Source organism: Erythranthe guttata, chromosome 14, assembly GCF_056151865.1.
Source record: "Erythranthe guttata isolate IM_541 chromosome 14, IM_541, whole genome shotgun sequence".
Taxonomy (NCBI): Eukaryota; Viridiplantae; Streptophyta; class Magnoliopsida; order Lamiales; family Phrymaceae; genus Erythranthe; species Erythranthe guttata.
This window is the reverse complement of record NC_142546.1, coordinates 25899579-25924703: the sequence shown is the minus strand read 5'-3', so window position 1 is coordinate 25924703 and position 25125 is coordinate 25899579. Positions and strand designations below refer to the sequence as shown.

At 36.7% G+C, this 25125-nt stretch overlaps 4 protein-coding genes across 7 annotated transcripts; all 4 read right to left on the bottom strand.

Moving 5' to 3' along the window:
* Nucleotides 1-472: 472 nt before the first annotated feature.
* Nucleotides 473-5979, bottom strand: LOC105973018 (putative DEAD-box ATP-dependent RNA helicase 29). The gene is made up of 11 exons (XM_012998008.2): nt 5477-5979; nt 3887-5048; nt 3729-3786; nt 3519-3623; nt 3091-3139; nt 2761-2834; nt 2499-2551; nt 2087-2168; nt 1902-1958; nt 1423-1558; nt 473-1189 (listed from the first exon to the last, which is right to left on the bottom strand). The coding sequence occupies exons 1-11, from the start codon at nt 5850-5852 to the stop codon at nt 828-830; spliced, it is 2514 nt and encodes an 837-aa protein (XP_012853462.2). The 5' UTR covers nt 5853-5979; the 3' UTR covers nt 473-827.
* A 194-nt stretch (nt 5980-6173) lies between these two features.
* LOC105973094 (RAB GTPASE HOMOLOG B18) lies at nt 6174-9096 on the bottom strand. 3 transcript variants are annotated; one of them, XR_016029895.1, is made up of 8 exons: nt 8762-9061; nt 8477-8663; nt 7505-7573; nt 7211-7276; nt 6935-7056; nt 6725-6853; nt 6299-6583; nt 6174-6244 (listed from the first exon to the last, which is right to left on the bottom strand). XR_016029895.1 is itself a non-coding variant. In XM_088814381.1 (7 exons), exons 1-7 carry the CDS (start codon nt 9076-9078, stop codon nt 6476-6478), a joined length of 708 nt encoding a protein of 235 aa, XP_088670507.1. In that variant the 5' UTR covers nt 9079-9096; the 3' UTR covers nt 6174-6475. The 3 variants fall into 3 exon arrangements, 2 of the variants coding, with proteins under 2 accessions (XP_088670507.1, XP_088670508.1); XM_088814381.1 differs by having other exon boundaries at nt 6174-6583; nt 9052-9096; XM_088814382.1 differs by having other exon boundaries at nt 6174-6583.
* Nucleotides 9097-10029: 933 nt separating this feature from the next.
* Nucleotides 10030-11448, bottom strand: LOC105972848 (uncharacterized). Its single transcript, XM_012997830.2, has one exon. The coding sequence runs from the start codon at nt 11158-11160 to the stop codon at nt 10150-10152; it is 1011 nt and encodes a 336-aa protein (XP_012853284.2). The 5' UTR covers nt 11161-11448; the 3' UTR covers nt 10030-10149.
* Nucleotides 11449-12153: 705 nt separating this feature from the next.
* On the bottom strand, nt 12154-18701 carry SEU (SEUSS transcriptional co-regulator). Of its 2 annotated transcripts, none has more exons than XM_088813480.1 (10): nt 18532-18701; nt 16380-17782; nt 16145-16264; nt 15865-15913; nt 15381-15595; nt 15220-15288; nt 14993-15090; nt 14051-14144; nt 13815-13884; nt 12154-13557 (listed from the first exon to the last, which is right to left on the bottom strand). In XM_088813480.1, exons 2-10 carry the CDS (start codon nt 17400-17402, stop codon nt 12680-12682), a joined length of 2616 nt encoding a protein of 871 aa, XP_088669606.1. In that variant the 5' UTR covers nt 17403-17782; nt 18532-18701; the 3' UTR covers nt 12154-12679. The 2 variants fall into 2 exon arrangements, with proteins under 2 accessions (XP_088669606.1, XP_012853392.2); XM_012997938.2 differs by having other exon boundaries at nt 18252-18690.
* Between the last annotated feature and the right edge of the window lie 6424 nt (nt 18702-25125).

Genomic DNA, 25125 nt, shown 5'->3' with positions numbered 1-25125 from the left:
TTGTGTAAAAAATACAGTTTTCGATGCACCACAAACTGATATATACAAGCTAAAAATCACATATTATGGTCATCTTGCTTCATAATGTAGAGTTTGAATGGGATAAAACGGGTACAAAAGTGATAATATTCCATATAATCTCGAAGATTCCACTAAATTTGATGAGTTGAGGGGGTGGTTGTAATTATCCAAACAAGAGGGGTATTTTTGTAATTTGGTCATACCTCAGGGGGGTGTTTGTAATTTACCCTATATTTTATATAATATATTGTGCTGTTTTTTTTTAAGTGCATGCACCCAATTTTAATTGTATATATTCTTTTAATTTAAAAATGGTACTTTTGTTAAATTAAAAGAATATATAACATTATAATAAATGGGTGCATTTACTTCAAGAAAATGAAGGAAAACATTTCTTTGAGAAATGGATCGTTTAATCTTAGTGGAAGAGAAAAAAATACCCATTACAAAATATCCAAAACAAATTTCTTTAAATATTCTTCAGAAAAAAAAAAAAAATTCTTTAAATAGACAGATACACATCTATATTTAAACATCCACAACAAAATCAAAGCTGAGTTCCAAAATTTCCCATGCTACTTACTTGGCCTGAGTTTATTACATCAGTATCAATCAATTGACAGAAATTATAAACCAAGAATGCACAAGAGCCGAATTAAAAGTATACTTCCAAACAAAGAACAAACTCGAAAGCCAAATGTTAGTTACTTCTTCTTCCCTTTGATCCGATGCGCAAGAACAAACTCGAAAGCCATGTATTCATTGAGGCACTCCCACTTGAACGGCATACAAGTTTTCAGAACTCCCTACTTCCCCTTTCCTCTTTTGCCGCCGCCATTTTTCCCCGACTCTTTTCCTCTTCTGCTACTTTGCCCGGACTTCTTCTTTCCCCTCTTATTATTAGGTTTGTTCTTGAGATACGAAACCCTGTCTGCTTTCTTTTGCCTTTCCTTCCAAACTTGTTCAGGATTTTTTAATTCTGAACGTAAATGGGCATTTGGTACCGATCTATTATTACCTCTTCCGCCATTGAATCTTTGGTTATCCCCTCTGAACCCGGGACTACCTTTTCCACCATCAAATCTTCGGTTATCCCCTCTAAAACCAGGACTACCTTTTCCACCATCGAACCTTCGGTTATCCCCTCTAAAACCAGAACCAGGAGTACCTTTTTAAAGAATAAGTTCAACATGTGTTAAATGAAGAAGAATGCAGCAATTGGAGCGAAATGGGCACAAGAAACCAAAGGATGTATTTTATGTGGGGGGGTTGTTTGCAACTCTTTGGAGTACATTTTCAAGAAAATTAATTGAAAAAAATTTAGATATTATTATAGCATTTGCATTATTGTCAAGGTATAGAAAAAAAATGATGACATACTAGCTCATATCTAAAGCTTACCTGTTGAACTGGAAGCTCCTGCGGTACTTTCATTGTTTGTTCCTTTAAGTGATACCGTCATGTGTGAACGCTCTTTCCACTTTTTGTATATCCCAGTCTTTTTGGCCGTTGCTTTGGCACCGCTTTCTGTTTTTATCTGCAAACCACAATTTCACACCAAAAACTAGTTAATTAAAATCTTTTTTGTAGTTCAATTTGGTGTAGAAAATCTATATAAAGCTAAATATTGATCCCAATTTTATTTTTCGACTAGAGATCTAATAAGGTTGAATCGTGAATTCTACCTTATCCCGGGTTAACATTTCTAAGGATTTAAGGTTTACAGTCTAGACTCATCATTCGGATTACAACCATGTCTTCTGGGTATGTATTGAACAATAATACAGCAGTTCGGAGCAAGGGCATATGATGATATTCTTTACAAATAATTTGAAAATAATTTAAATAAGGCAATAAATTTTTATTTGCCAAAAAAATACCTTCCCACTAGCTGTCACGCGGTCTCCGTTGTTTAGCTTGATATACTTTTTGCTCCTCTGTTACAAAGTCGACAAAATTAAACCACATCAAGAGTTGAAAACAGCGTACTTTAATTTTCATCTTTTTATCTTTTTCATTTTTTTAGGATTGGCTATAGGTGTTTAAACTAATAGCTTATTAGTACCTTATCCCAGTGATAAGAAGATTTTTGCTTCTGCAATCCTCCACCATCATCAGCATTTAGATCAAGAACAGCAGCATCCAGTCTGTTCATTTCAACATGTTAATTCGCTTTCCAATAAGAAAGTTAAATTGATACTTTCGGGCAGCATAATACACATGATACATGACAGCTTACACTACTACAAGGTCTGAAACATCAGCAGCTGTTATTACACAAGATCAAGACCATAAATCATTTTTATTTTTGGTATATCGAACCAGCTATTACACACCTAATCGAAAATAGACATACCTAATTTAAGACCCACAAACTTAATATTATCTAATTTTGAAAAACAGTGAAAAGAAACATGGAAGTTAGCACATTTCATACTATGAGATAAGAAATATTTTACAGCCAATCATATTCTTACCTGTTTGATTCAAAGCCTTGGTTACCTCTCACAGAAAGCCCTGCTTCAAAATGCTGAAATTGAAACAGTTACGGAAAGGTTATTTCAGATTGTATGCAACACCTAAGACTGTTTTGTAAGAGCTTAGTATTAACTAAGCCAAAGACTGCAAATTACTGGAAGGAATAGATACTAACTACTGCAGACTGAGGTCAAATTCACAAAACATAACAATTTCTTGGACTTTGGAATGACCTATCAAACAAGAGATTAAGTAATTCACCTGATTTATGGGCACTGAACTTATGAAATTCTCCTCATCTTTGAAGCTGTGTGCCTTCCTTTTGGTGCCGGATACTGCCAGGACCAATTGAATTAATATATAGAGAAATAATATAATGATCGTCTAAAATGTTTATCGGCCTAAGTAGTCAAAACAACGGTCATATCATTGTCTATAGGCCAAAATGAGTAGGAAATAAAACAAAAAATAGACACAATTTGCGAAAAGGACTGACAAAAGGTGTCACGTTTTAAGCAAAAGTTAAAGAGGACCGTGTTCCGAGTCTTCCGGAACAAATATATGTGTGTGTGTGTGTGTAATGATAATCACCTCGTTTCCGCTTGTTCTTAGGACTGTGATCTGATTCAATCTCCTCCTCCTGCAAGGACAAATAGATTTATCAAATAACGTGAGGAAAGACATCCAGGAAATTAGCCATAAAGCAATAAACATAACAAGGATAGCCGAGAATCAACTTGATATTTGGGATAACAAAATTGATCTTTGGACATTTAACTCCTATGTTCTAAAGAAACACTCTTCTGCTATCTCATATGCGCCTGGTCGGCTAATAGGTAAATTAAGTTATTTGCCATCCTTACCTTATAAAACCCCATAACCTCATATGAACATATGGAAAGTGTTTAATGTAATGAACCCTAAGTAACAAATAGTTTGTGTGCTACATGAATGTATTTTATTTGATTTCCAGACACTCCTGACCCACAGCTATCATCCTACCCCCTCAAAAAATTTACCTTCTCGGCATGATCTATCGTAAGCTGCTGTTGAACTTTATTGATAACCTCATCATGCATAGCTCTTTTCACCTTCATCACATCAACCCATTTACTAGAAGGTCCCTGTTATTTTTCTCATTATCATCAAATTTGACTAAAATAATAATTAATACGAACAGAGAAATCTGAAATTAATAGCGGCACGATATCAGTGACTTGAGATATTACCTTTTTCTTTTTTGATTTTGCAGCCTCTCCTTCAGCTTCCAAAATGGTTTGCTTGGGTCTATTAAAGTAATTCACGTAAAGGAGATAACATTATGTAAATTATAAATAATCTTCTTTCCGTTTAAAAGGCGAGATTGGAAAGTTGATTTAGGACTCACCTAAATGCTTTCAGACGCTCGGAAAAGGCTAAAGCTGTTAGTTCATCACCCCCTAGGTCATTTTTGAACATTGGGTGTAATCCTTCTCGGGGCAAGGCTTTTACTCTCTTAATAGACTCCTTAGATGCTTTTGCTTTAGTCTTTTTGTACAGGCCAAATGCATTTGCAGCCGGTTTCACCAAAGCAGTCAGTTCTGTGGATGCTTCAACGATTTGTCGAACTCTGTCTGAATGCAGATCTATAACTCTTTGGGGAAAACGTCCATAAACAGTTGATCCATTTGCAATTGCTTGGTCTATTTTACTAGTAACACCGTCCACATCTCTTATGACCTCTTCCTCAGTTGGAGCAGGCCTAATTGGTTTCGAGAGAAAGAGATGAAGATCTAAGACGTGTGGCATGTCTTCCGGTGTAACAAAAGAATACGATGTACCCGTACGACCAGCCCTTGCAGCTCGTCCAACGCGATGGACAAAAAGTTTAGGTCTAGGAGGGAAGTCAAAATTGATAACATTATCTAGTAAAGGAATGTCAATTCCCCTGGCCGCCACATCAGTCACAATAAGCAACATAGTCTTTCTAGCCCTAAACTTTGCCACATGGATCTTACGAGCATCTTGATCCATATCCCCATAGCAAATAGACGCATCAATACCATCTTCTCTGAACAAGGAGTGAACAAATTCAACATGATATTTAGTGGAAACAAAGATTAGAGTTTGCTCGCCAAAATGTATTTTTTCCCTTATCAAATACAGCAACGCAGCATGTTTTTCCTCCTGCCTTATAGTGAAAAAGGCAAGCTTCAAGTCAGGGCTAATTTTTGTCTCCAAATCAAGTCTCACAAGTTGAGGGTCCCGAAGACCAGCCTTGGCAAACTCAGCGAGTGCACTCGGTAAAGTTGCGCTGAAAAGCAAGGTTTGACGATTCTCACCCAGCTGGCCAAGGATTCTGTGCAACTGTTCCGCAAATCCCATACTAAAAAGGCAGTCAGCTTCGTCAAAAACAACATATTCCACAGTGCGCAAAGACATGTCATCAATCTCGTCCAAATGATGCATGAGCCTACCGGGAGTAGCAATTATGCAGTCAGGATTCTGTGCCAATTCCTCAAATTGGACTTGCATGCTGTCACCACCAACCAGTAAACTTGTTCGAAGATCTACGAAGAACAAATCAATAGTATAGTAAATAATACGGTTGCAGTTAATTGGGTAAAACAATTCTGAGGGAGGGAGAATTTTCATTTTAAACATACAGTAGAATCACAACCAAAAAATGAAAAACAAAATAGCTCACAAAAATCAAAAGATGTAGCACCCTCGTCAAGACACCCTATACATAATATCTATTAACCTCAAAAGTCACAAAATGACAAAAATGTCCAGCATAAAATGAAAAAACAACCCTGACAACCCATGAAGCTAATCAAGCTCGAAATAAACTTACACTAAATAATCCAAACACTTAACATAATATTACACCCTAATTCAGCAAACTCCAGATAATCAACTCAAACAGAGAAAACATTTATGTATTCATCAGTCGTATAGTGTAGTTAATAAACGCTTGGTTAGAAAAACTAGCTACCTGTGTAGCGGCCGAGTTCTTTGGTAAACTTGTAAGTTTGAAGAGCCAAGTCACGCGTCGGAGAGAGAATAAGAGCCCTAACTCCGGCCTGCGGCACGTGATGCTGAAGCTTCTGGAGCATGGGGATGAGGAAAGCAGCCGTTTTGCCAGAGCCAGTACGGGCCATGGCAACGACGTCGTATCCAGCGAGAATTAAGGGCATGGTCTTCCGCTGTATCGGCGTCGGCACTTTGTATCCCTTCTTCTTGATAGCATTGTACACATCCGGTATGAATCGGAACGACTCGAACCCACCCGATTTCGATTTTTTAGCTTGCTCCTGCTTTCGCTTCATATCCGTTTTCGACACCGCTATTATCTTACCGTCTCCCGCCATCGCGAACGGTGGCAATTCGATGATCGGCGACGGTGAAGAAAGAGTATCGAGATTTTGGGGTTTAGGGTTTAAAAATCAAATACCCCCACAGCATATGATATTCAGTTAGGCCATTTTTTATTGGGCCATTTTTTATTGGGCCAGATAAGGTTAACCATATTTTCATTTTTTTTTTACTTTTTTTATTTTATTATTTTATTTTGGTGAATTTTTGCAATTTTGATTTTTATCATATTATATTTAATGATATTTTTTTTAATGTAACAATGTGTAAGATAATCTCAATAAATCCAAATATGTGTATTATCAACTCATCTGAAATTTGTAAAATGTTGGGCAATTTCTGGATATATAATATTTGAAATAGGAATTTGCATTGTTCCAAATTGAAACTACAACTATTAGTTATCTCTCTCACACACGCACGCGCGCGCACACACACTCACGTATGTGTGTAAATTCAGACATGAAAGACGGAAAAACGTGAAAACAAAGACGAACTATGATGAAAAGATCCAACAAGCTGAGTTTACGACAGAGATCAAATACAGACATTTCTTGGATTGGATGAAAACAGAAGCAAAAGTCGATCTAAAATTACAAGGTGATGAAGATATTCTCATTCAGCAACAACCGCTAGTGGATGCATCAGACTCGGGTGGTTTCTGTCTGAAGATGTTCTTTTTCACACCAGCTGATCCCTCGGCCAACAGACTTGGCGTCTCCAATATCTGTCACAAAATCGAGAGCATGTATGTTTAATGGTTATGCACGTAAAATATGTGTGCAGAACCAATGACTTTAACAAAACAATCGTATGTTTAATGATTTTTGCAACAAAAAACACGACCCATAAAATTACACTAACAAACCTTCAAGACAAGTTCCTCAAAACACTGCTCCACGTTGACTCGAGTTTTGGCACTACATTCGATGAATAGACAACCATATTCTCTCGCAAAGTCAATTCCTTCTTTTTTGCTCACAACCCTTTCACTTTCCTACAACACCAAAGTTTCTTTCACACACATTGCACAAGCAATATCAAGGAAATAAATATATATATATATATATATATATACCTTGTCAACTTTGTTGCCTACAAGCATCTTGATGCAATCTTGATTTGTTGAGTAGAGGTCGATTTCTTTACCCCAAATATCAGACAGATTTGTGAAGGTTTCTCGCCGTGTCACGTCGTACACTGTACAAAAAGATGTATGAGAGAAGAAAGCCATGCATACTCCAATAACAGAAACTATTGAGCAAATTATCAGGCAGTCGGAATTCATGTGATCCCTAATAAGGGGCATCTAAGTAACCTAAAGATGGTACGTGAAAACGAATCTTAAGCATACCCATGATGATTCCTTGAGCTCCTCTGTAATACGAACTAGTCAAAGTCCTGAATCTTTCCTGCCCAGCTGCAAAAGGTGAAGTTAGGATTTGCGAACCATCTGGAATATATTGTTCTTGGGGGGTGGGGGTGGGGTGGGGGGGGGGGGGGGTGGGTGGTGTGTGTTCCTAGAGAGAGTACAAGCAGTGAACCAACAAGAAAAGAAAAGATTTGGTTGCATCATTACGAAATAGACCCCTTATGAAATATTTCGTATACAACTTAACGAAATGCAAAGCCATGGTAGCATTCTTACCAGTGTCCCAGATTGCAAGCTTAAGTTTCTTCCCCCCAACAGTAACATGCTTTACTTTGAAGTCCACTCCTGTAGACAGAAGAAACAACATATTAGAGGCCGAACACGAGATGGTTTTTTAGACTACACGAAAGTATAACAATTTTTACAAAGAAGTGTAGAACGCAACGTTTATTATTTTATTCATAGAGCAAACGTTAGGGGGCGAGTAAGGCTGGAGAGATCGAAAGTTGTATCACATGGAAAGATATACAACACATCCACAAGCATACATAATGATAGACGTAAAAAAGAAAAGACATCAAAGAACCAATGAAGCGCATACGGTTATCGCATAACTGAAGTAGGGCTGATTAGACAAAGTACAATTTATTTGCTTCAGTTCAAGAACGGAATGCAACCCATAATAATCGTGACCAATTTCCCATCATACGTTGAAGGTTGAATCCATACATATTCGATGCCAGAAAATGATATTCTTGCTTCCAAGCATCCGAAAACAGTTTCATAAAGTTTATAGTACTGTGTAATACCATTAATCCTTTCGCTGGTATACAATAGAAAGTTAACCTTATTTTGTTTACTTGACTTATACACAAGTATTGCTAAATTAGCTTTGCATTATCCATTATACTTTTACAGTTTGTCCCTACAAACGTACAATAGAACTAACATAATCATTAAGGGTAAATTGCGGCCACCTTATGAAGTAAGGTCAAATTACGAAGAAAAAAAAAACCCTCAACTATGAATCTTCTTACACGTCAACCCTTACGGTGTCAAATTTAGTGGAATCTTCTAGATTATGTGCAATATATATTCTCTAGTTTTTATTCAGACCCTTCCCAACACATATTCAGATTCCACCCTTGATTCCCAGATTACATCATTTGAATTCAAGATGCTATGCATAATTGCATATTCATATCAAATAAATTGACAATTTAAATTACAAAAGAGGATTATAGTTACCGATTGTAGGAGATAGATCTTCAAAAGTATCAGAAGTGAAACTGAGCAAAAGGGTACTTTTCCCAACACCGGAATCACCTATCATTAACAGCTTGAACAAGTAATCGAATTCCGGCACCGCTCCCGATGATGATTCCATATTGTTTTCAGACAGACCGACTTCCAATTTTCCTTCCCAAAAAAAAACCTGTTGCGCACAAAAAATCATAAATTAATTAGTTTCCATAAAAACGGAAACCCATTACAGAAAGGAGACGGAGAACAAAACCTAGATTGAGAGATGACCTGAAATTTAATTGCTGATCGAAAAAAAAATGCGGAGCAGATCTGAGATACACGTATGCGTGATAATTTATTCGCAAGTACGTGTATTTAATAATTATTATAGTTTTTTAGGATAAAGCAATTGAAGTATGACTAAAGCAATCGTAATTCAGAAGAACAGCGAAACAGGGTAAAGGGGAAAATGGAAAATCAGCCGATTGAGAATAGCTCTTTTGCTCCGTGAAACGGTGGAAAAAGATTTAACAATACTAAATATGAAAATGTTGTACTCTGTGCAATGAAGTGTGTACCTTTCTAGCTGAAATTGGAGGTGGCATTGATGTTCTAGATATGCATTTATAATTATTTTTATTATTTCTTGCACCAATAAAGGCGAATCTCTCGCCCCAAGGGCCCTTGGCCCGACAAGGATTGATAGAGGATGTAAATCATGGTAACTCAACGGCCCGTTAAGGTAGCGGATCCGGACCTGGTGCCCACAAGGAACCAACCCCCTCATTTGGAGTTGAAATTCCCACACTGCGGCTGCCAGGATTCGATCCTAGGACCTTGCACCAACTTACCACCTCCGGAACCAGTTGAGCTACACCCATGCGGGCTATTTTTATTATTTCTAATATTATTATGGGTAAATTACGGCCACTCCCTGAGGTAAGGTATAATTATGAAAAAAACTCTCGTGTTTGCATAATTACAACCACCTCTCAAGTACATATTATCTTACACGTTCATCCTACGATGTCAAATTTATCTAGATGTGTTCATTCGACTAGTAAATCAATCGAATCGAACCAAACGAAAATTCGTACATGCCGATTACCAAACCGTTAATTCGGTGTGGTATTCAATTTTATTTTATTTCTATATATTATTAGTATTTAAACTAGAATTAATTTAAAAAATCAAAATTTTAAATATTTTTAATAAAATATTAGTAATGCGGTTATATTTATCGAACCAAACGCAAATGGTATGACAATTTTTGTACAATTTTATCGAATAAACACCCATAAATTTATCAACATGAGAATTTTTTTCGTAAGATAATACATAGTTAGGGGGTGCTTGTAATTATGCAAGCATGAGGAATTTTCGTAATTTGGCACTGGGGTCGTAATTTGCCCTATTATTATTAATAATAAATAAATTATAATTATTTAACAGAAAAGCCCAATAAGATGGGCCCATTAATTATTCAAGGCTGGGCTTCTCTTATATTATTGGGCTTGCAACAAAACTGAAATATTATGCGGTAAGATTAACTCACATTTAATATGAAATTTAATTAACCACGATAATTATATTAATGTTCTTGATTAGCAAACCAAACCCACGCGCTTACAAATCTTATTAGTTTCTTAATTAAGTATATAATTAATAATATATATTCAGACACGATACTCCTCCAGCTGAACATCCTTCTCCGCCGGCGACGCCTTCAGCCGAACATAACCACCGGAATATGCCTCCAAGTGATCGGAAAGTGCCGACTTATCGATATTCTGACGGTGGTACGACTTACATACGAAGTAAATCACAGTCTGCACCACCAACCCAAACAGAACCACCGCCACCAAAGCCACCAAACAGAGCCCACCAAACCCAACTTTTTTCACGACCACCGGCATATTCAAACACACCACTACAAATAAAATGTACAAACCCACCACCGCCGCGAGCAGCTTCACGAAAACAACCACCGCCACCACCAGCTTCCCTTTAATCAAGTCCGCGCTCTTCACCATCGCCTTCACCCCACACGTGTCCTCCAGCACCGACACCACGCTCGCCAGCTGCCACACGATCGTCATGTACACGAACCCCACCACGTAAGCGGCTATTACCACAACAAAGAAAACCACCGTCGCCGCCGTGGAATCCGACATGCTGGTGTGGGTCCACCAGTAGACCGCCGCCCCGAAAACCGCGTTGTACGCGAAGAAGGCGAAGAAGATGCAGAGGAAGGTGAGCGCCAGCCGCCTCCAAACCCTGGGCACGACTCCGATGACTTTCCTGAAGGTCACCTCCTTCGCGGCGTAGGCGGACGCCACCGTGTAGACGACGGCGGAGGTGGCGAGGAGGGAGAAGACGAGGACGAAGGCGAAGTAGAAGGCCTTGAGGAGTATGAACTCCGTCCATTCGGCGGACACGAGGTCGGAGAGTTTGTGGTACGACGGCGTTCCGGCGGCGGAGTCCATGAGCATGAACTCGTTGAACCTGATCTTGTCGTAGAGAATCTCGGACACGGGTTCTTCGGCCAAGAAGACGATTAGGAGTGGCAGGATTAGGGTTAGGCTTATCAGAGAGAAGAGTTTTCTCCACCGGAAAATCAGCTTGCATGATTCTTTGTAGACTCCGATGAGCCCGAGAAATCTCATGTTGTCTTGATCCATATCCATGGCGGATAATGTATATATGCTCCTGTTTTCTCTCTCTATCTCTCTCTCTCTCTAGAACTGGAGTAATGAAGTAATGGGAAGTTAATCCGAAGAAAAAGAAGAAGAAGAGGAAGATGATGGCAGATATTATTATTTATTTATTTTATTTATTTATTTTTGGTGGGTTTTAATTTGTGCAGTTGTAATTGTTTGGCTGTTTTGCACGTTTTGGGGTTCTTGGTGTAAGAAAAGAGAAGCATGTGGGGCCCATCAATTTATTGTAGTTTTCTGAGATTTATTAAACTTTTCTAAGTGTTGGTATTATTTTCGAGATATGGGAAATAGTAAGAAAAAAAAGTGGAATAAATTTAATAGGCGGTGGTTGAAAAATCACTAAAACAAATCTGTATACATGAAAATAATAAATTCAAGATTTGGTCCGCTCTAATATTTATTTTATACTTTTTGCCCCCTCTTTATAAAATAGTTGACATAATATTGAAACCTTAAAACATGCAATTGTTTGTACCTTATTCCGTATTAAGGGTCTTTTTCGTCACTTTCTATATTACTTTTTTGTTATAATTCATATTTTATTATTGATATTAGGTTGTAATGAATGTGATATATGTGAATGGTTTTTTTTTTTATTTTGTCAGTTTCTTGCCATCACAATCAAATGAATCACATTACTCTAAGTACGAAGGCAAAATCAGAAGTCTTTAATATATATGTGTGTGTAAAATTTAGTAATGGAGATTACTTGAAGACTTTGTTATTCCTTGTATTCCATATCTAGCACTAAATTAACAAGAAATCAATTATTGCAACTTTGGCCCACCTAATTCTACTTTTTCAGTTTTTGGCATCTTTTTATTTATTTATTTTCAATTTAGAAGAAGCAACATCAGTTCACACTTCACACTCCACAGTATAGACTATAGAGTATTTCATTCTTTTTTTTCTTTACTTTTCCAGGAGGGGTAGGGGGGGGGGGAAACTGACTAAAAAACATTTAGAAAGTGAATTCCTGCAACTACTAAAAGATTATAGGTATCAAACATTGGTAAACAGAAGTCCTGATAAGCTGTTAGAAATTCTACAATAAACTTAGCTTAAAAAAAAAAAGGCAAATCCAAACTATATACACTCCCATATTGGGGGAAAAAAGCTGAAGCAGGGGGGAGCCACATGGAGGAGAAACCCGAAGAGTATACAGACATGTCAGATATTCCCGAGCGCCACGTCACTCACGCTCCATACATGCTTTGCTGTCGCGACTTGCAATCCAGTTCATGTTCAAGTTAAGGTTATTTTCGAACACTTGCAAGAAAACCTCCACTGTATGGTTTTTTCACATTATAGTACAACAAAGGGGCTTCGAGCTGGCAAACGATTTATTTGTTGTTCTTCTCGTTATATGCACTTCCAACTTTTTTCCCAGCCACACAGGGAATTCCTGGATTTTTCTACGCTGCACAAACAGCTAATTTCACTTAAAAAGGCCAAACACCACAAATGATAATTAAAAAAAACGCTATTACGGAGATCCCTTCCAATCGAACTGAAGGTTATTAAAGCCATTAACTGCACCAAGACCGTTGAGCAGTTGATTACCAATATCCTGCTGTTGCGAATTCATATTCATACTCTGTTCTCGTGTCATTTGCATACCTACCCTCCCATTCATAGACATAGAATTATTGCCAAGTGCCGATCTAATCCCGTTCACCATAGCTGATTGGGGTAGCCCGTTGCCCATACTCCCAAACCCTGAAACACCCATACCTTGGTGGTTACCGTTACCCACTCCTGTTCCAACGAGAATATTCCCACCATTGATACCGTTTACGTTTTTCACATCACTGCCCATTATGCCCATCATACCACCACCACCACCACCAAGCTGAGATGACATCATCATATCGTGTATAATTTTCTGGACGGAGCTTTGTGAATCATTTGCATCTGCATCTCCAGAGAGAGCAGGCTGTTGTAAACTGGCATGTGAAGTTGGTTGCGGATTGTTATTAGATGAGGATGGTGTTGGGGATTGGAAGGGGGATGGAGGGGGCTGAGTCTGGGGGTTGGCACTTGAAGAACCAGGAGATGGCATCTGAATGTTATTATTACCTAGGTAAGACGGATTTTGCTGTCTGGAACTCATTGAGTTTTGATGAAGAAGTCCAGCTATAGTGCTGTTAGATGAAGTTGTGGGCGCTGAGTTTGTAGTGTTAACACTCGATGTGCCGTTCGAAGAAGCAAGTTGCATGGCTGCAGCCTGGACTGTATTATCATTGTGTGGGTTTTGAGCCATGGCTCGCTGCTGCTGCTGTAGTTGACCCTCGGGTTGTTGAGGTTGACCTTGTTGAAATGAAGGTGAAGGGTTTGTTCTTCGAGGAAACTTCGCCAGACTCTCTGGAAAGACAAATTAACAATAACACTGATTACATTTGAGAAAATCTTGCACATGCAATAGTGCCACGGAAACAAATCAAAGACCAATAGTAGTCAGATAACTGAGACAAATTCAGTAGATTTCAGGAAACTGAATATGGATCAAGAAAGCAATAGTTGCAGACAGTTGGAAGGATGTACAACACATCTTATCCTGACTGCAGATGCCCTTGATACATGCAGAGAAACGAGGGGGGGAAGAGAGAGAGAGCTCTTACCCATAGGACCTGCACCAGTTTCACGGCTGTAATCGATAAGATCTTTCATGCTATTCACCACTTCTGATATCTGCAATGTCAACAGTGGCTAATTATCTTTCATGCTATTCATCAATTATGCATACAGACATGTTACTCCAATTGTACATATTGTTTTCGATACATGATAGCTGAACTCGACCATAATTTCCAATTGCTGAAACACGAGTTGTCTAGGACAAGAAAATGCATTTTACCTGCAAGCATCGAACATATCTCTTTGTGTATCCCAAATCATTTACCAGTGGAACTTCCAAGGCTTTGGCCAACTGACGAGCAGAGGCAACAAACCTGAGAAAGCAAAATCGCAGGTATGTGATCCAAAGAGCCTTATTATAGTACGTCAAGTGATCAAGACAAGTAAATCCTATACACCATAAAAGTAACTTCAAAATAACACAATGTGTGGTTTAGTCCTCGTGGATGAAACACCAAAGAGAACTCCCAAAGGCGTGAGATTATGAGTAGTAGGGAAAAAAATAGAGTAGCAAGCATGTCAAATATTACTCCATAAATGTAAAGAGCATTTTGTATCCGGAACTGAGAAAAGCATGTTGGACCGTTAACCCATTGATGACATTTTATTGTTCACAGTCCAGTTGTCTTCTCTTACATGGACTTCTCTAACAATTACTAAAAGCTATCAAGCATAAAAGTAATAATAACTCAAATTCACAGTACAAAAGAAAAGGGATTTTTTCCCAAAGTATACCAGCTTATAATTCCCTAATAACCACACGCACTCCTCTTCTTGGATGACTAACTGATCAATGCAATATCACTGTCCAATATACAGGCACATACTATATGACTCTCTACAACTTCATTCATCGGGAGAGAGAATTAAATGAAATGACTTTTCGAAGCAAAAATCAGCAACCTTAACAATCATGTAAGCCACTTCTCTGGGACAATTTAGCAGGGCCGGGCAGATTAAGCTTTAAAATTTATGATGTTTCAAGAATTAAAACCTAGAGCTGTCATGATTCACATCGATGTAATACAATCTAATCAACAAAATACCTTATAAGTAAGACTGAACATTCAATTTGACAAAACATGGACTACATCACTAAACAGATAAGCATTGTACAAAGGAAAATCAAGATCCATCAAGGAGGAAAGTAACACTATCTCACATATTGCAATTGTTTTGTAGCTCGGAGACAGAAAGACTGGGTGATGCATTCTGGGTAGCAGCCTGGTATTTTTGGGCAGCAGTGCCAAGTTGGCTAATCTGCAGTTCATATCAAAGAAATGAAAAAAGAACCCGACCATGTTAATGGCAGCACATACTCTCCCTGCTTATTCCAACCAAATGAGTCATAGTACAAAGTGTGAATTGGTTTTAGAAAAAATTATTAACCTGAGGAATTAGTAATCTTCTTGGAATAAGTTCTTCATGCCGTCGAGCGCAAAACTCCCATGAGCATATCTGGCAAATTAATTCATAAACGGATAAAAGTAAGTATATAGCAGCTCTAGAAGTTGAAAACAAGAAAAAGCATAACTGTTAGCCAGTGTAACCTTCAGATCAGGAGAGAATACAATTCGAAGCTGACCATCACGAACAACACGAAGTTGCTCGAACACACTCTCTTGTATCGCCTTTGCATAGTCCAGAACAATTTGCCCGGATGAATTCTGATACTCTCGGGGCATATCAACATAAAGTAATTCTTCCAAGGTTCCACTTTCATATTTTATCTTGAAGAGTCTCGGCAGAACTTCAACAGTTGCCTCTAACAGAAACAAAAACCTAGTGTCAGGTCCCCCATATATTCAGTTTATATATATTCCTCCCCAAATATTAACATTTTTCTTGTGAGAGTTTCGGGGTGTAGGTAGGAAGATGGAACCAACATTTTGGAGTGATATTAAAAAACGGATACTAGAGCAAGAGCATGTGAAACCATCACATCAGAGCAACAAATAAGTGAGCAAATCGCCATGCAGATGAAACAGGAAAAGATTGACAGGGAATATTGCGAAGTCAAGAATAGAAACACACCAAATCCGCGGCCAGGCTTGCGATTGCAAATTTCACAGTGCCAAACATCCTGCATGTACCAGACTTCAGACATTAATAGATTTAATAATAATCTCGATGCCAAAAACTTGCAATGGCGTTTTGTACTTTATTTTGAAAATAAAATCTGAGCCCCTGAGTTATCAGATTTCTGTGAAGTATAAAAACTAATCATATTGTCAAAGTACCAATGATGCCATAAACCGGACCAAAGTACTCCTTGTTAAATTATGTATTGGGTCTGTAATTGAACCGAACCAACCTGAGGGAATACTCCTGTAGTTTGACGACCACTCCCATACATTGACACGCACCATTTTTTCTTGGCATTGGGTGCAAAATATTCAGCCACAAATTTCCTCCAGAACTCAATATTGTTATCCTACAACAAAACAACGTGCTTGCATTAATTAAGAAACCATAAGCCTTTCTACAGAAGCCTTCACACTTCTCCTTCTTTTAAAAACTGTACAACTAACTTGAGAGCAGCGTCTTACTTCAGGTCTGTGTTGTTGCTGATACATGTAATGTGTCAGCCTTCGGGCACACATACCAGGCTCGTAGACTGGTTTCACAGGTGACCTAATAGGCAAATTCTGCGGTTGAAACTGTGGTTGTAACGGGGATCTTTGCTGAGGCATACTTTTCAGAAGCTGCTGCTGCTGTTGTTGCTGATGTTGCATTTGCATAAGCCTCTGTTGATGCAAAATCTGCTGCGCAGCAGCTGCCTGTGAGGATTGTCTGGACATGAGGAGCTGTTGTTGTTGTTGTTGTTGTTGCTGCTGATGCAAAAATAAAGAGGCGTCCGAGTGCTGAGGTTCCATTTTTACGGGACCTAAACTTCTCATACTTTGTAGTTGTTGCGGTTCCATTTTCACGGGACCAAGATTCCTCAAAGCTTGCAATTGTTGTGGTGTTTGCTCGTTCGTCGTTTGGGGCTCCATCTTGACAGGTCCAGCACCCCCTCCTAAACCAGGCCGTATTCCTTGGAACTGCTGCTGTTGTTGTTGGGAATTGCTGGGAACAGAAAACTGCTGCAACTGCTGCTGATTATGTTGAAAACTCTGCAGATCGAGTTGTTGAGCTTGTTGTTGTTCCGTCAACATCTGGCTGCCAGAAGGATTCGAAAATTGCTGTTGCCCTTGTACTTGACCGTTTGCATTGGCTGTGATAGACGGGGACATATACGAAGACGAAGGAGCATTGAATCCCATTCCATTTCTAGGACCAGACTCCGATCCACCATCTACATGCCCCAGCTGGGAGCTCCCTGGACCAGCGAGATCAGAAGTTGGAACACCGTTTCCATATGACTGATGAAGCAAAGACGATACGTTGGGAATATTCCCCAGTATATTCCCATTATTAAACTGATTGCGCTGTGACACCAAAGATGGAAATGCATTCTGCGAAGGCATCCCACCACCTTGTCCACCCAATAACCCAGAATTTGATCTCAACAAAGAAGACGGAACCGATTGAGCTCCACCGAGTGGAGTAGGATGCCCTTGTGGCACCATGTTTTTGCTGGATCAAAAGAGCCTAGCTGATTGATAACACTCTCCTAATGCACTACTAATTACAATCTAAATAACATGAAATCATCAAACTTCACCTCTGAAGTGTGAAGATGACTACCACCCTAAACAAAATGGATACAATTTGAGTTATGTTACACAGAAAGCCAACAACCAATTTTAGAATTTTTGAAATGTTTATTGTGGACAACAACAAAAAATTCGTAAACCTCACGCATGAGAGTGTGGGTGTGTGTGTTGCAAAATTGAACTTTAAAATCGACAACTCTGAAATCAAGAAAGATAGCTTTCTGCGCTACCATCCTATATTTTGTGTGTCGTCTATACAAGTTGCTATCGTTCACCAGCTCTTCTGTCAATCCCTGCATGAAACAAGCAATTTCAAGTCATAATTTTCTTCAATATAAGAAAAGGATGAGTAACTAAAGCAAAAATCTGGTAACACAAGGCTTCATAGAAACCAAAATTTTTAGGAACCAAAAGACAAGTACAAATTTCAAACTTTATTCGGAAAATAAACTTCGCAAGTAAACGAGAAAGAAAAAAATACAACAAAACAAAAGGCTCAAACAAAGTAACTCGATCAAACCCTAAATCTCGTGAGAATAGACAAAAACACTCGATCCAAAGCCAGAATGACAACATATTCTCTAGGGCTCCAAACTTCAACGGACTCTAAACAGCACATACGCACTCTACAAGTAGAATACATAACACGAATACGCACAGACAAAAATACACACACAAGTGTGTGTAAAAAATCAAAATTGACAAAAGATAAAAATGTAAATTAAGCAAAATATCCTCCTGAAGTGAAGAGCGGAAAGTTACCAAACTGAGATTTCAACTCATCAATCTGTTAAAATCTTCGTACTCTTAGTTCAAAGTTATTACATTCTTCAAGTATCTTTTACTCTTTTAAGCACAAAATTAATGAAATTCACTGCCCTTCACGAAAACCCCAAATTCAACAGCGCCGGAAGTGTATATATAGATATAGATATATACTTGGAAGTGTGTATGTATAGATAGCTGTCAAAAAGTCTTCTCAAAATCTTTTCTCAAAAAAAAAAAACAATTAGAGAGAGAAAAACAGTTTTATTGAGCTCACTTTTTAGAGAGAGAAGATGAACAGAGTAGAGAGAGAATGTGTGATTAGTATTGGAGGGGTTTTATTGCGGACGTCAAAAATCCATTAGATCGGATTGAAATTTCTCCTCATTTCATTCTCTCCTCTCTCATTAAGTCAATTCTTCTCTGACCTATGTATGATATGTATATATGTATCTATGTATGTATGTAATCTACTATGTATGGGTCATGTTTTTATGTATGTTTAATTATTATTGAATTATAATTAGATTGGATATTTATCTAATGTGTACGTCTTCTGGTCACTTAGTTGGGGTTTATCTACTGAAATGCCACTAGATTATTTTTATAAGCATAAGATAAATTAATATACACTATATAATAAAATAAAATAAAATAAAGTTGAACATCCATTTAATTTCTATATTTACCTAACATTTTATTGATAATAAACTAATTTTGCTAAGTTATAAAATATTTATCTAATTTTAATAATTGATCTATATAATAATGGTTAAATACACTTTCATCCCTAAAGTATAGCGCATATGTAATATTTACCCCCTTAAAATATCATTTGTAACACTTACCCGCTCAACATTAATTATTTTATATTATTTAAAATTGACATAAGAAACATAATAATCTAATAATTATTGAAACATAAAAATTGAAAAGTAACTAAAATTAAATTATTGGATAAATATTTAAAAGTAATATATATTGTATACTAATGAATGAAAATATATTTTAAGAAATTAATGAATTAAAATAAATTTAAATACTTAAGATTATTATTAGTGAAATTTATTGACATGAATACATTCGATTAATTGGTCCAACAACAATTAGATGTTATTTATTAAATGTGTACCCAAAGCTAGATAATATTTTTTAAATATTAAGATATTACATTTTGCAAAACATATTTTTAGTTGTATAATTTAATTATTCCTTTTAATAAAAGAGAAAATTTTAAGGTATTGAAATTAATATACAAATTAAATTGTGCTTAAATGGGATAAGTATTACATAAAGTATACTTTATGCGTGTAAATTACATATAAACATGAGAACATGACATTTTAAAGTGGGTAAAATTGGAGGGTATAATAGTGATTTGATATTGCCACTTTTTGGCACTCCGAGAAAACCCTAGCTAGATATAAGTAAGTACAATATATAAATTATCAAAAAAAAGTAAGTACAGTATATATATATATATATATATATATATATATATGCAGCACGCATGTAATTAAGTCATTCATATATATCCATGTATGTGCATGTTTGTCCACCATGCAGAAAAGCAAACGCACATTGACATGATGATGGGCCATGTCATGTGTATTAGTGTATATATTGACGGAGTGCCATACGTGGCACTGGTCACGTGCTACTGCGATTTGACGGAAAGATCAAAACCGTTACGATAAGGGAGAAGGAAAACGGCTAAATTGTATTCTGCACCCTCACGTGGGGATATTGTCGGAGTTCACCCTATAAAATTATAATTGACATATTTTGCCCTTAGATTTAACTTAATTTGACGACTTGCACCCAATTCATGAAAAATTAAAATGTAAATTAACTAAATAAATAAGCAAAAATCTCAAAAATTGTATATCGAAAGTTCAAAATTGTGATATCATTTTTCTACCTGTACTTCGTAAAATTAATTTAAGTATGAAGTCATTTCAGGAGATGATAATACTATCTAATATCTATATATATAAGAAATCATACCATCAAAATCTTTTTTTTTTATAGTATTAAACACAAATTATTTAAACTTCCAAATGGCACAAGTATTTTTTTTCCTTTGGACTTATCTTTTTTAATTAAGTTATGACAAATAATAATTTTAGAAGATATATATTAGAAAATAAAATATAAATAACCATTATAAACGTTTGGATGGACAAATTTAGAAATAATCAGATAATTTATTGATTTTTATGTTTTTTTATATTTTTTTCACATTTGTGGGTTTTTTTTATGATACAGGGTGCAATTTGCAAAATTAATATCAATGTGGGGTGAAATAGTATTGCTTTAAATTTTTGAAGGTGCACTTTGTCAAAAGGCCTCATATTTTAGTTCAAGTTGCAAACTAAAAGAGATAACGGCGTGAAAAGCTACTTGGCTCTGATGACAGTTGGTTTTAGCCGCATTTGAGGTCCGGTTATCTGTACTCTCGTACACCATAATAGGCTACGTCTTTTATTAGTACGCATAACTTTTATTTTTATTTTTATTTTATTATTATTTCTTCCAATAATTCAGCGATTTCATTGGTTGATTGTTTTTGAAGCAACTGAGCTCGGACACATGTGAATGTATGACCTCGTGTACTAGGAATTAGTTGGCCCTCTAATGAGAAAATTAAAAAAAGAAAATATTATACATTTTTATTCCAAGAAATTTATTATTAAAAAAAGAAAATTATATTTTTTTTTATATAATTTTGAATAATTATTTTCAACAAGAGTTTATAACATTAATATTTAGATAGAAAATATTATTGACCACCTGTCACTTATATGGAATCGGGTAAGGCCCATATAAAAGTCCAAAATATATGTTTCGGGTTGGCCCACTTTATTGGTCGTTACGGGAATAAGCCCGTATTAGTTTGTTGATTACGATTTTCGTACAAGCATTAACCTATGATGCACAGACATGGATACGCTACACGGCGATACGGCATTTCTGATAAACTAGGATACGGATACGTGGGATAAGCGTAAATATTAAAATACAGGGGCCGGTATGTTTATAAATTATAAAAATATAGGGGTGCATTTATAAATTGTGAAAAAATATTTACAAGTTGCCGAATCGCATAAGAGAACCGCTCGCCCTCGTTGTTCGTGTTCACAGTCGCCGTCGCCGCTAGAGTTTTGGACTACTTTTGCATCACAGAGAAAAGAAAACGCGTATTTTTTTATTAGGGATTTTTCTTAAAACATAAGAGCCGTGTCCCAACTTTTTTAAAATTACGGACATTGCCTGACACATGTGTCATACTTTTCATAAAATTACGACACTGCCTGACACGAGTGTCCGAGCCATGTCCGAGGATTTCCGAGTGTCCATATGTCTGATACGGTGACTCTTCATCTTCTAGAAGTGTCTGATCCGAGCAGTAGAGGCATTAACACGTTGTAATTAGTTGTAAACCTAATTATGAATTTCTTTTCTTTTTATTTTTCTCTAATCAGATTATTATTCAATTATTGAAAACAAAAATTCATATATATATATATATAATAATATGATTTAAAATGATTGAATGATTTGAAATGAATCCAAAATAAAAATAATTTAAGATAACTTCAAATAGGAAAAAAATTGAAATTAATGCACACAAAATGAGATATAATTGAGCTTGTTTGATGTATTATTAAATCCAGTCCTCACTCAAATTTTCTCATCCAAATACACCCCTTAATTTATGTGTGTGTGTATATATATATATATATATATATATATATATATATATATATATATATATATATATATATATATATATATATATATATATATATGATACACCTTAATTATTATTTTTAATGGAAAACAAATATGCTTACAAGTCAACTTGTATTCTTGTTTGCAATGGAAGATTTGAGGTTTCAGAAAACACCCCCTAGCTCTCACCCACCCCACCCCCCTTCCCCCTCTCACCCAACCCCCACGCACACACAGACACACAAAGACACAGACAGACAAACAGAGTAGAAGAAAGGGGACAATTTGTAAGGTGAAGAGAATAATATATATATATAAAATATATAAAACAGCTAGCATATATAGGTGTTAGAAAAAAACATTGTCCAAACCCTAAAACTCTCCATGCAGGTTGACATGCGTAACAACTCTTCCATCTCTTGACACGTCAACCCTTCTTCTTCCCCATTTTTTTCTCTATCACCCAAACCCACACAGCCACACACACTACACACTCAACTAATTATTACAGTATATTATTATACTATATAGCTACCTATCACAAATACTGTATATATATACATAGATATATATTATACAGTGAGAAAATGGGCGATAACAAATCATCAGCCGCCCCTCCAAAGCTTGAAAGAAGCATTTCAATCGAAGAACCGAAAACTTTGACCGAAGCTGAGCTTGCCTTCTTTAGGGTCTGTGTGTGTGTGCAGGCCCGGTTCTGAGGGAAGACGAGAAAGGCGGTCGCCTCGGGCCCCCAATTTTTTATGAATTTTAGGGGCCCCCGATTTTAGAAAAATAGTCCTTATACATTAGTATTTATTGATAATATATATTAAAAAAGAGAAATAAAAGAAGAACTATAATGAAGTTTCGTCAAGTCTTTGTCTTCGATTCTCCGTTATCTCGTTCTTGTTGTTCTAAGATTGCATCTAGATTTTCTTAATTGAGGTTATCTTATATAGGTGTAATTAAGACTTGGTTATATAGGAGTTTCCTTGTGCAATTAAAATTCCTATAATGCGCAGTCGAAGAACTTCGGACAGCCGTCCGAAATTTAGTTCATTTTCTCAGACAACCATCTCAACCTTCTATTTGATTTTTTTCCTTTTGGGAGGGCCGTCGGAGAATCAGCCGAAATCTCCAGACGGCCGTCTCAGTTCTATTTTTGGTATGCTGTTGGTTGTCGTCCCTTCTTGCATGTTCTTTACCGTTCCATCCTCTAGACTCTCAATTCTTCAATTTGTATCTAAAATACAATAACCAAATCATTAAGCATCATTCAATCAATAAAATTTCACAAAAATCCTCATAAGAAAATATAAATTTTGTGTAAAACTTAAATTCAACACCTCTAAAAGAAATCGGGGGCGATGCCCCCGTACCCCCAAGATTTTTAACCTACTCTGTTATTTTACTTCGAACAAAAAAAAAAAAAGACAATGTTGCTGTTGCTAGGGGCCCCCGTTTCCAAGATCTACATAGTTCGCCTTGGGCCCCCGAATTCCTAGGAACGGGCCTGTGTGTGTGTATATATATATGGTGGTTATCATTAATTAGTTGATGAATCTATATATGTATAATGCATGTATGTACGTTAGACATTAATTTATTTATTTTTATGTTAACAGGAGGCAGCTCTTCAGATAATTAACACTCATTCCCCTGAGGAGGCCACTAGAATTTTTCTTGGGGGTAATATATATATATATATATATATATATATATATATATATATATATATATATATATATATATATATATATATATATATATGTGTGTGTGTGTGTGTGTGTGTGTGTGTGTGTGCAGATCTTGATAAAAAGATTCGCAGATCGATCTTCATCACCTTTCGATTTTCATTATTTTCCTACAAAAACTGTCGATTGTCAATCGATATATAAAAATGTATCATTAATTTCAATGATTCTAAATAAAATTGGAAAATATATAATCCCAAATCTTGTTTTATAATTTTTATGTTGAATATATAAAATATTTTATACGCGCGAAAAAACCATTTTCAAAATAATTCGGCGCGCGCGCGCGGTAAGTACGTACTCGTTTGAATAATTTCAACGCGGTAACATTAATTCCGATCGAATTTGTCGCATTCGTTGATGAATATTCGTTGCATATTAATATCTTCGTCGCGTATTGATAAAGTTATTTAATCAATGATTTTCCCATCCAAATAGTAGTCACTAAATATCATATAGCGTGTAAGGAATCTACCAGAAGAAAGCTTACAAAAGAAAACTCAAAAAAGATGTTAGTAAAATAACATCACAAGATAAATAAATATGAATGTATAAACAGAAGTATGAAATTGAAGACAGCTCAGTCTTCCAAACCAATTCACACACACAGATCCACAAAGGTATCCACTGTTACACACACACACAGTCTAGGATTGCACCATACTCAGAACCAATCCCTCTCTCTGCACTCAAACCCCCTCTAACCACCCAGATTATCAGTAAGACCACGAAGAAGAAGCACTCAGCTCCTCACCCACTCACCACAGACCCCAACTCACAGAAGAAGAAGGCAAGGTGTTTGAAATTAGGGTTTCGGTCTAGGTCTTACCCTCTGCCACACATCTCTCCGCATTAAATAGTGACTCCAGTCAAATGGAGCCGTTGAAGAGACAACCACTGGGACAAGCACGGCCAAGGACGGCGGCGGATGGCCCATGGTTGCTGGAGCAAAAGAAGAAAAAAACAGAGGGGGACCAAAGGAGAGAACAGAGATTGTCTAGGGCACAAAACGGGAAAGGGGGTACAAGGGAGAGGAAAGGTCAACTAGAATGAACGGCTGAGATCACACCAGAACCAACGGTTCAGATTTAAGCCTTCTAGATTTATTCTGGTTTGGGCCTTTCCTAATAGACAAGTGTGTGTGTAATGGGAAATTGGGCTATAGGCCCAAGACACACTTGGGCCACAACCATAACAAATCTCCACCTTGGACCAAAGTGTATCATTAGTGAATTTTATGGTTTATTGGAAGTCATCATTGCTGTTTTTGATATACATGTAAAACACAAAGTAGTACTAGCATATCTTTCTGATTTCACATAGACAATCAGAAGAGGTTGTCACATAGACACAACACATTGTAGTTCACAAAGAAAAACATG

Bases quoted from the DNA above. Each gene is read 5' to 3' on its own strand.
- LOC105973018 (XM_012998008.2), bottom strand. From the start codon at position 5,852: ATGGCGGGAGACGGTAAGATAATAGCGGTGTCGAAAACGGATATGAAG. The intron at 2,552-2,760 runs GTGAATTACTTA...TTTCAATTTCAG, and splicing joins GTTCAGTGCCCATAAATCAG to CATTTTGAAGCAGGGCTTTC. The intron at 1,959-2,086 runs GTACTAATAAGC...ACTTTGTAACAG, and splicing joins CTTCTTATCACTGGGATAAG to AGGAGCAAAAAGTATATCAA.
- LOC105973094 (XM_088814381.1), bottom strand. From the start codon at position 9,078: ATGCCACCTCCAATTTCAGCTAGAAAG. The intron at 7,574-8,476 runs GTAACTATAATC...TTCTGTCTACAG, and splicing joins AGATCTATCTCCTACAATCG to GAGTGGACTTCAAAGTAAAG. The intron at 6,584-6,724 runs GTTTGTTAGTGT...ATTTTGTGACAG, and splicing joins TTGAGGAACTTGTCTTGAAG to ATATTGGAGACGCCAAGTCT.
- LOC105972848 (XM_012997830.2), bottom strand. From the start codon at position 11,160: ATGGATATGGATCAAGACAACATGAGATTTCTCGGGCTCATCGGAGTC.
- SEU (XM_088813480.1), bottom strand. From the start codon at position 17,402: ATGGTGCCACAAGGGCATCCTACTCCACTCGGTGGAGCTCAATCGGTT. The intron at 15,914-16,144 runs GTTGGTTCGGTT...TGGTACATGCAG, and splicing joins CTACAGGAGTATTCCCTCAG to GATGTTTGGCACTGTGAAAT. The intron at 14,145-14,992 runs GTGAGATAGTGT...TTGCTTTCTCAG, and splicing joins CTACAAAACAATTGCAATAT to GTTTGTTGCCTCTGCTCGTC.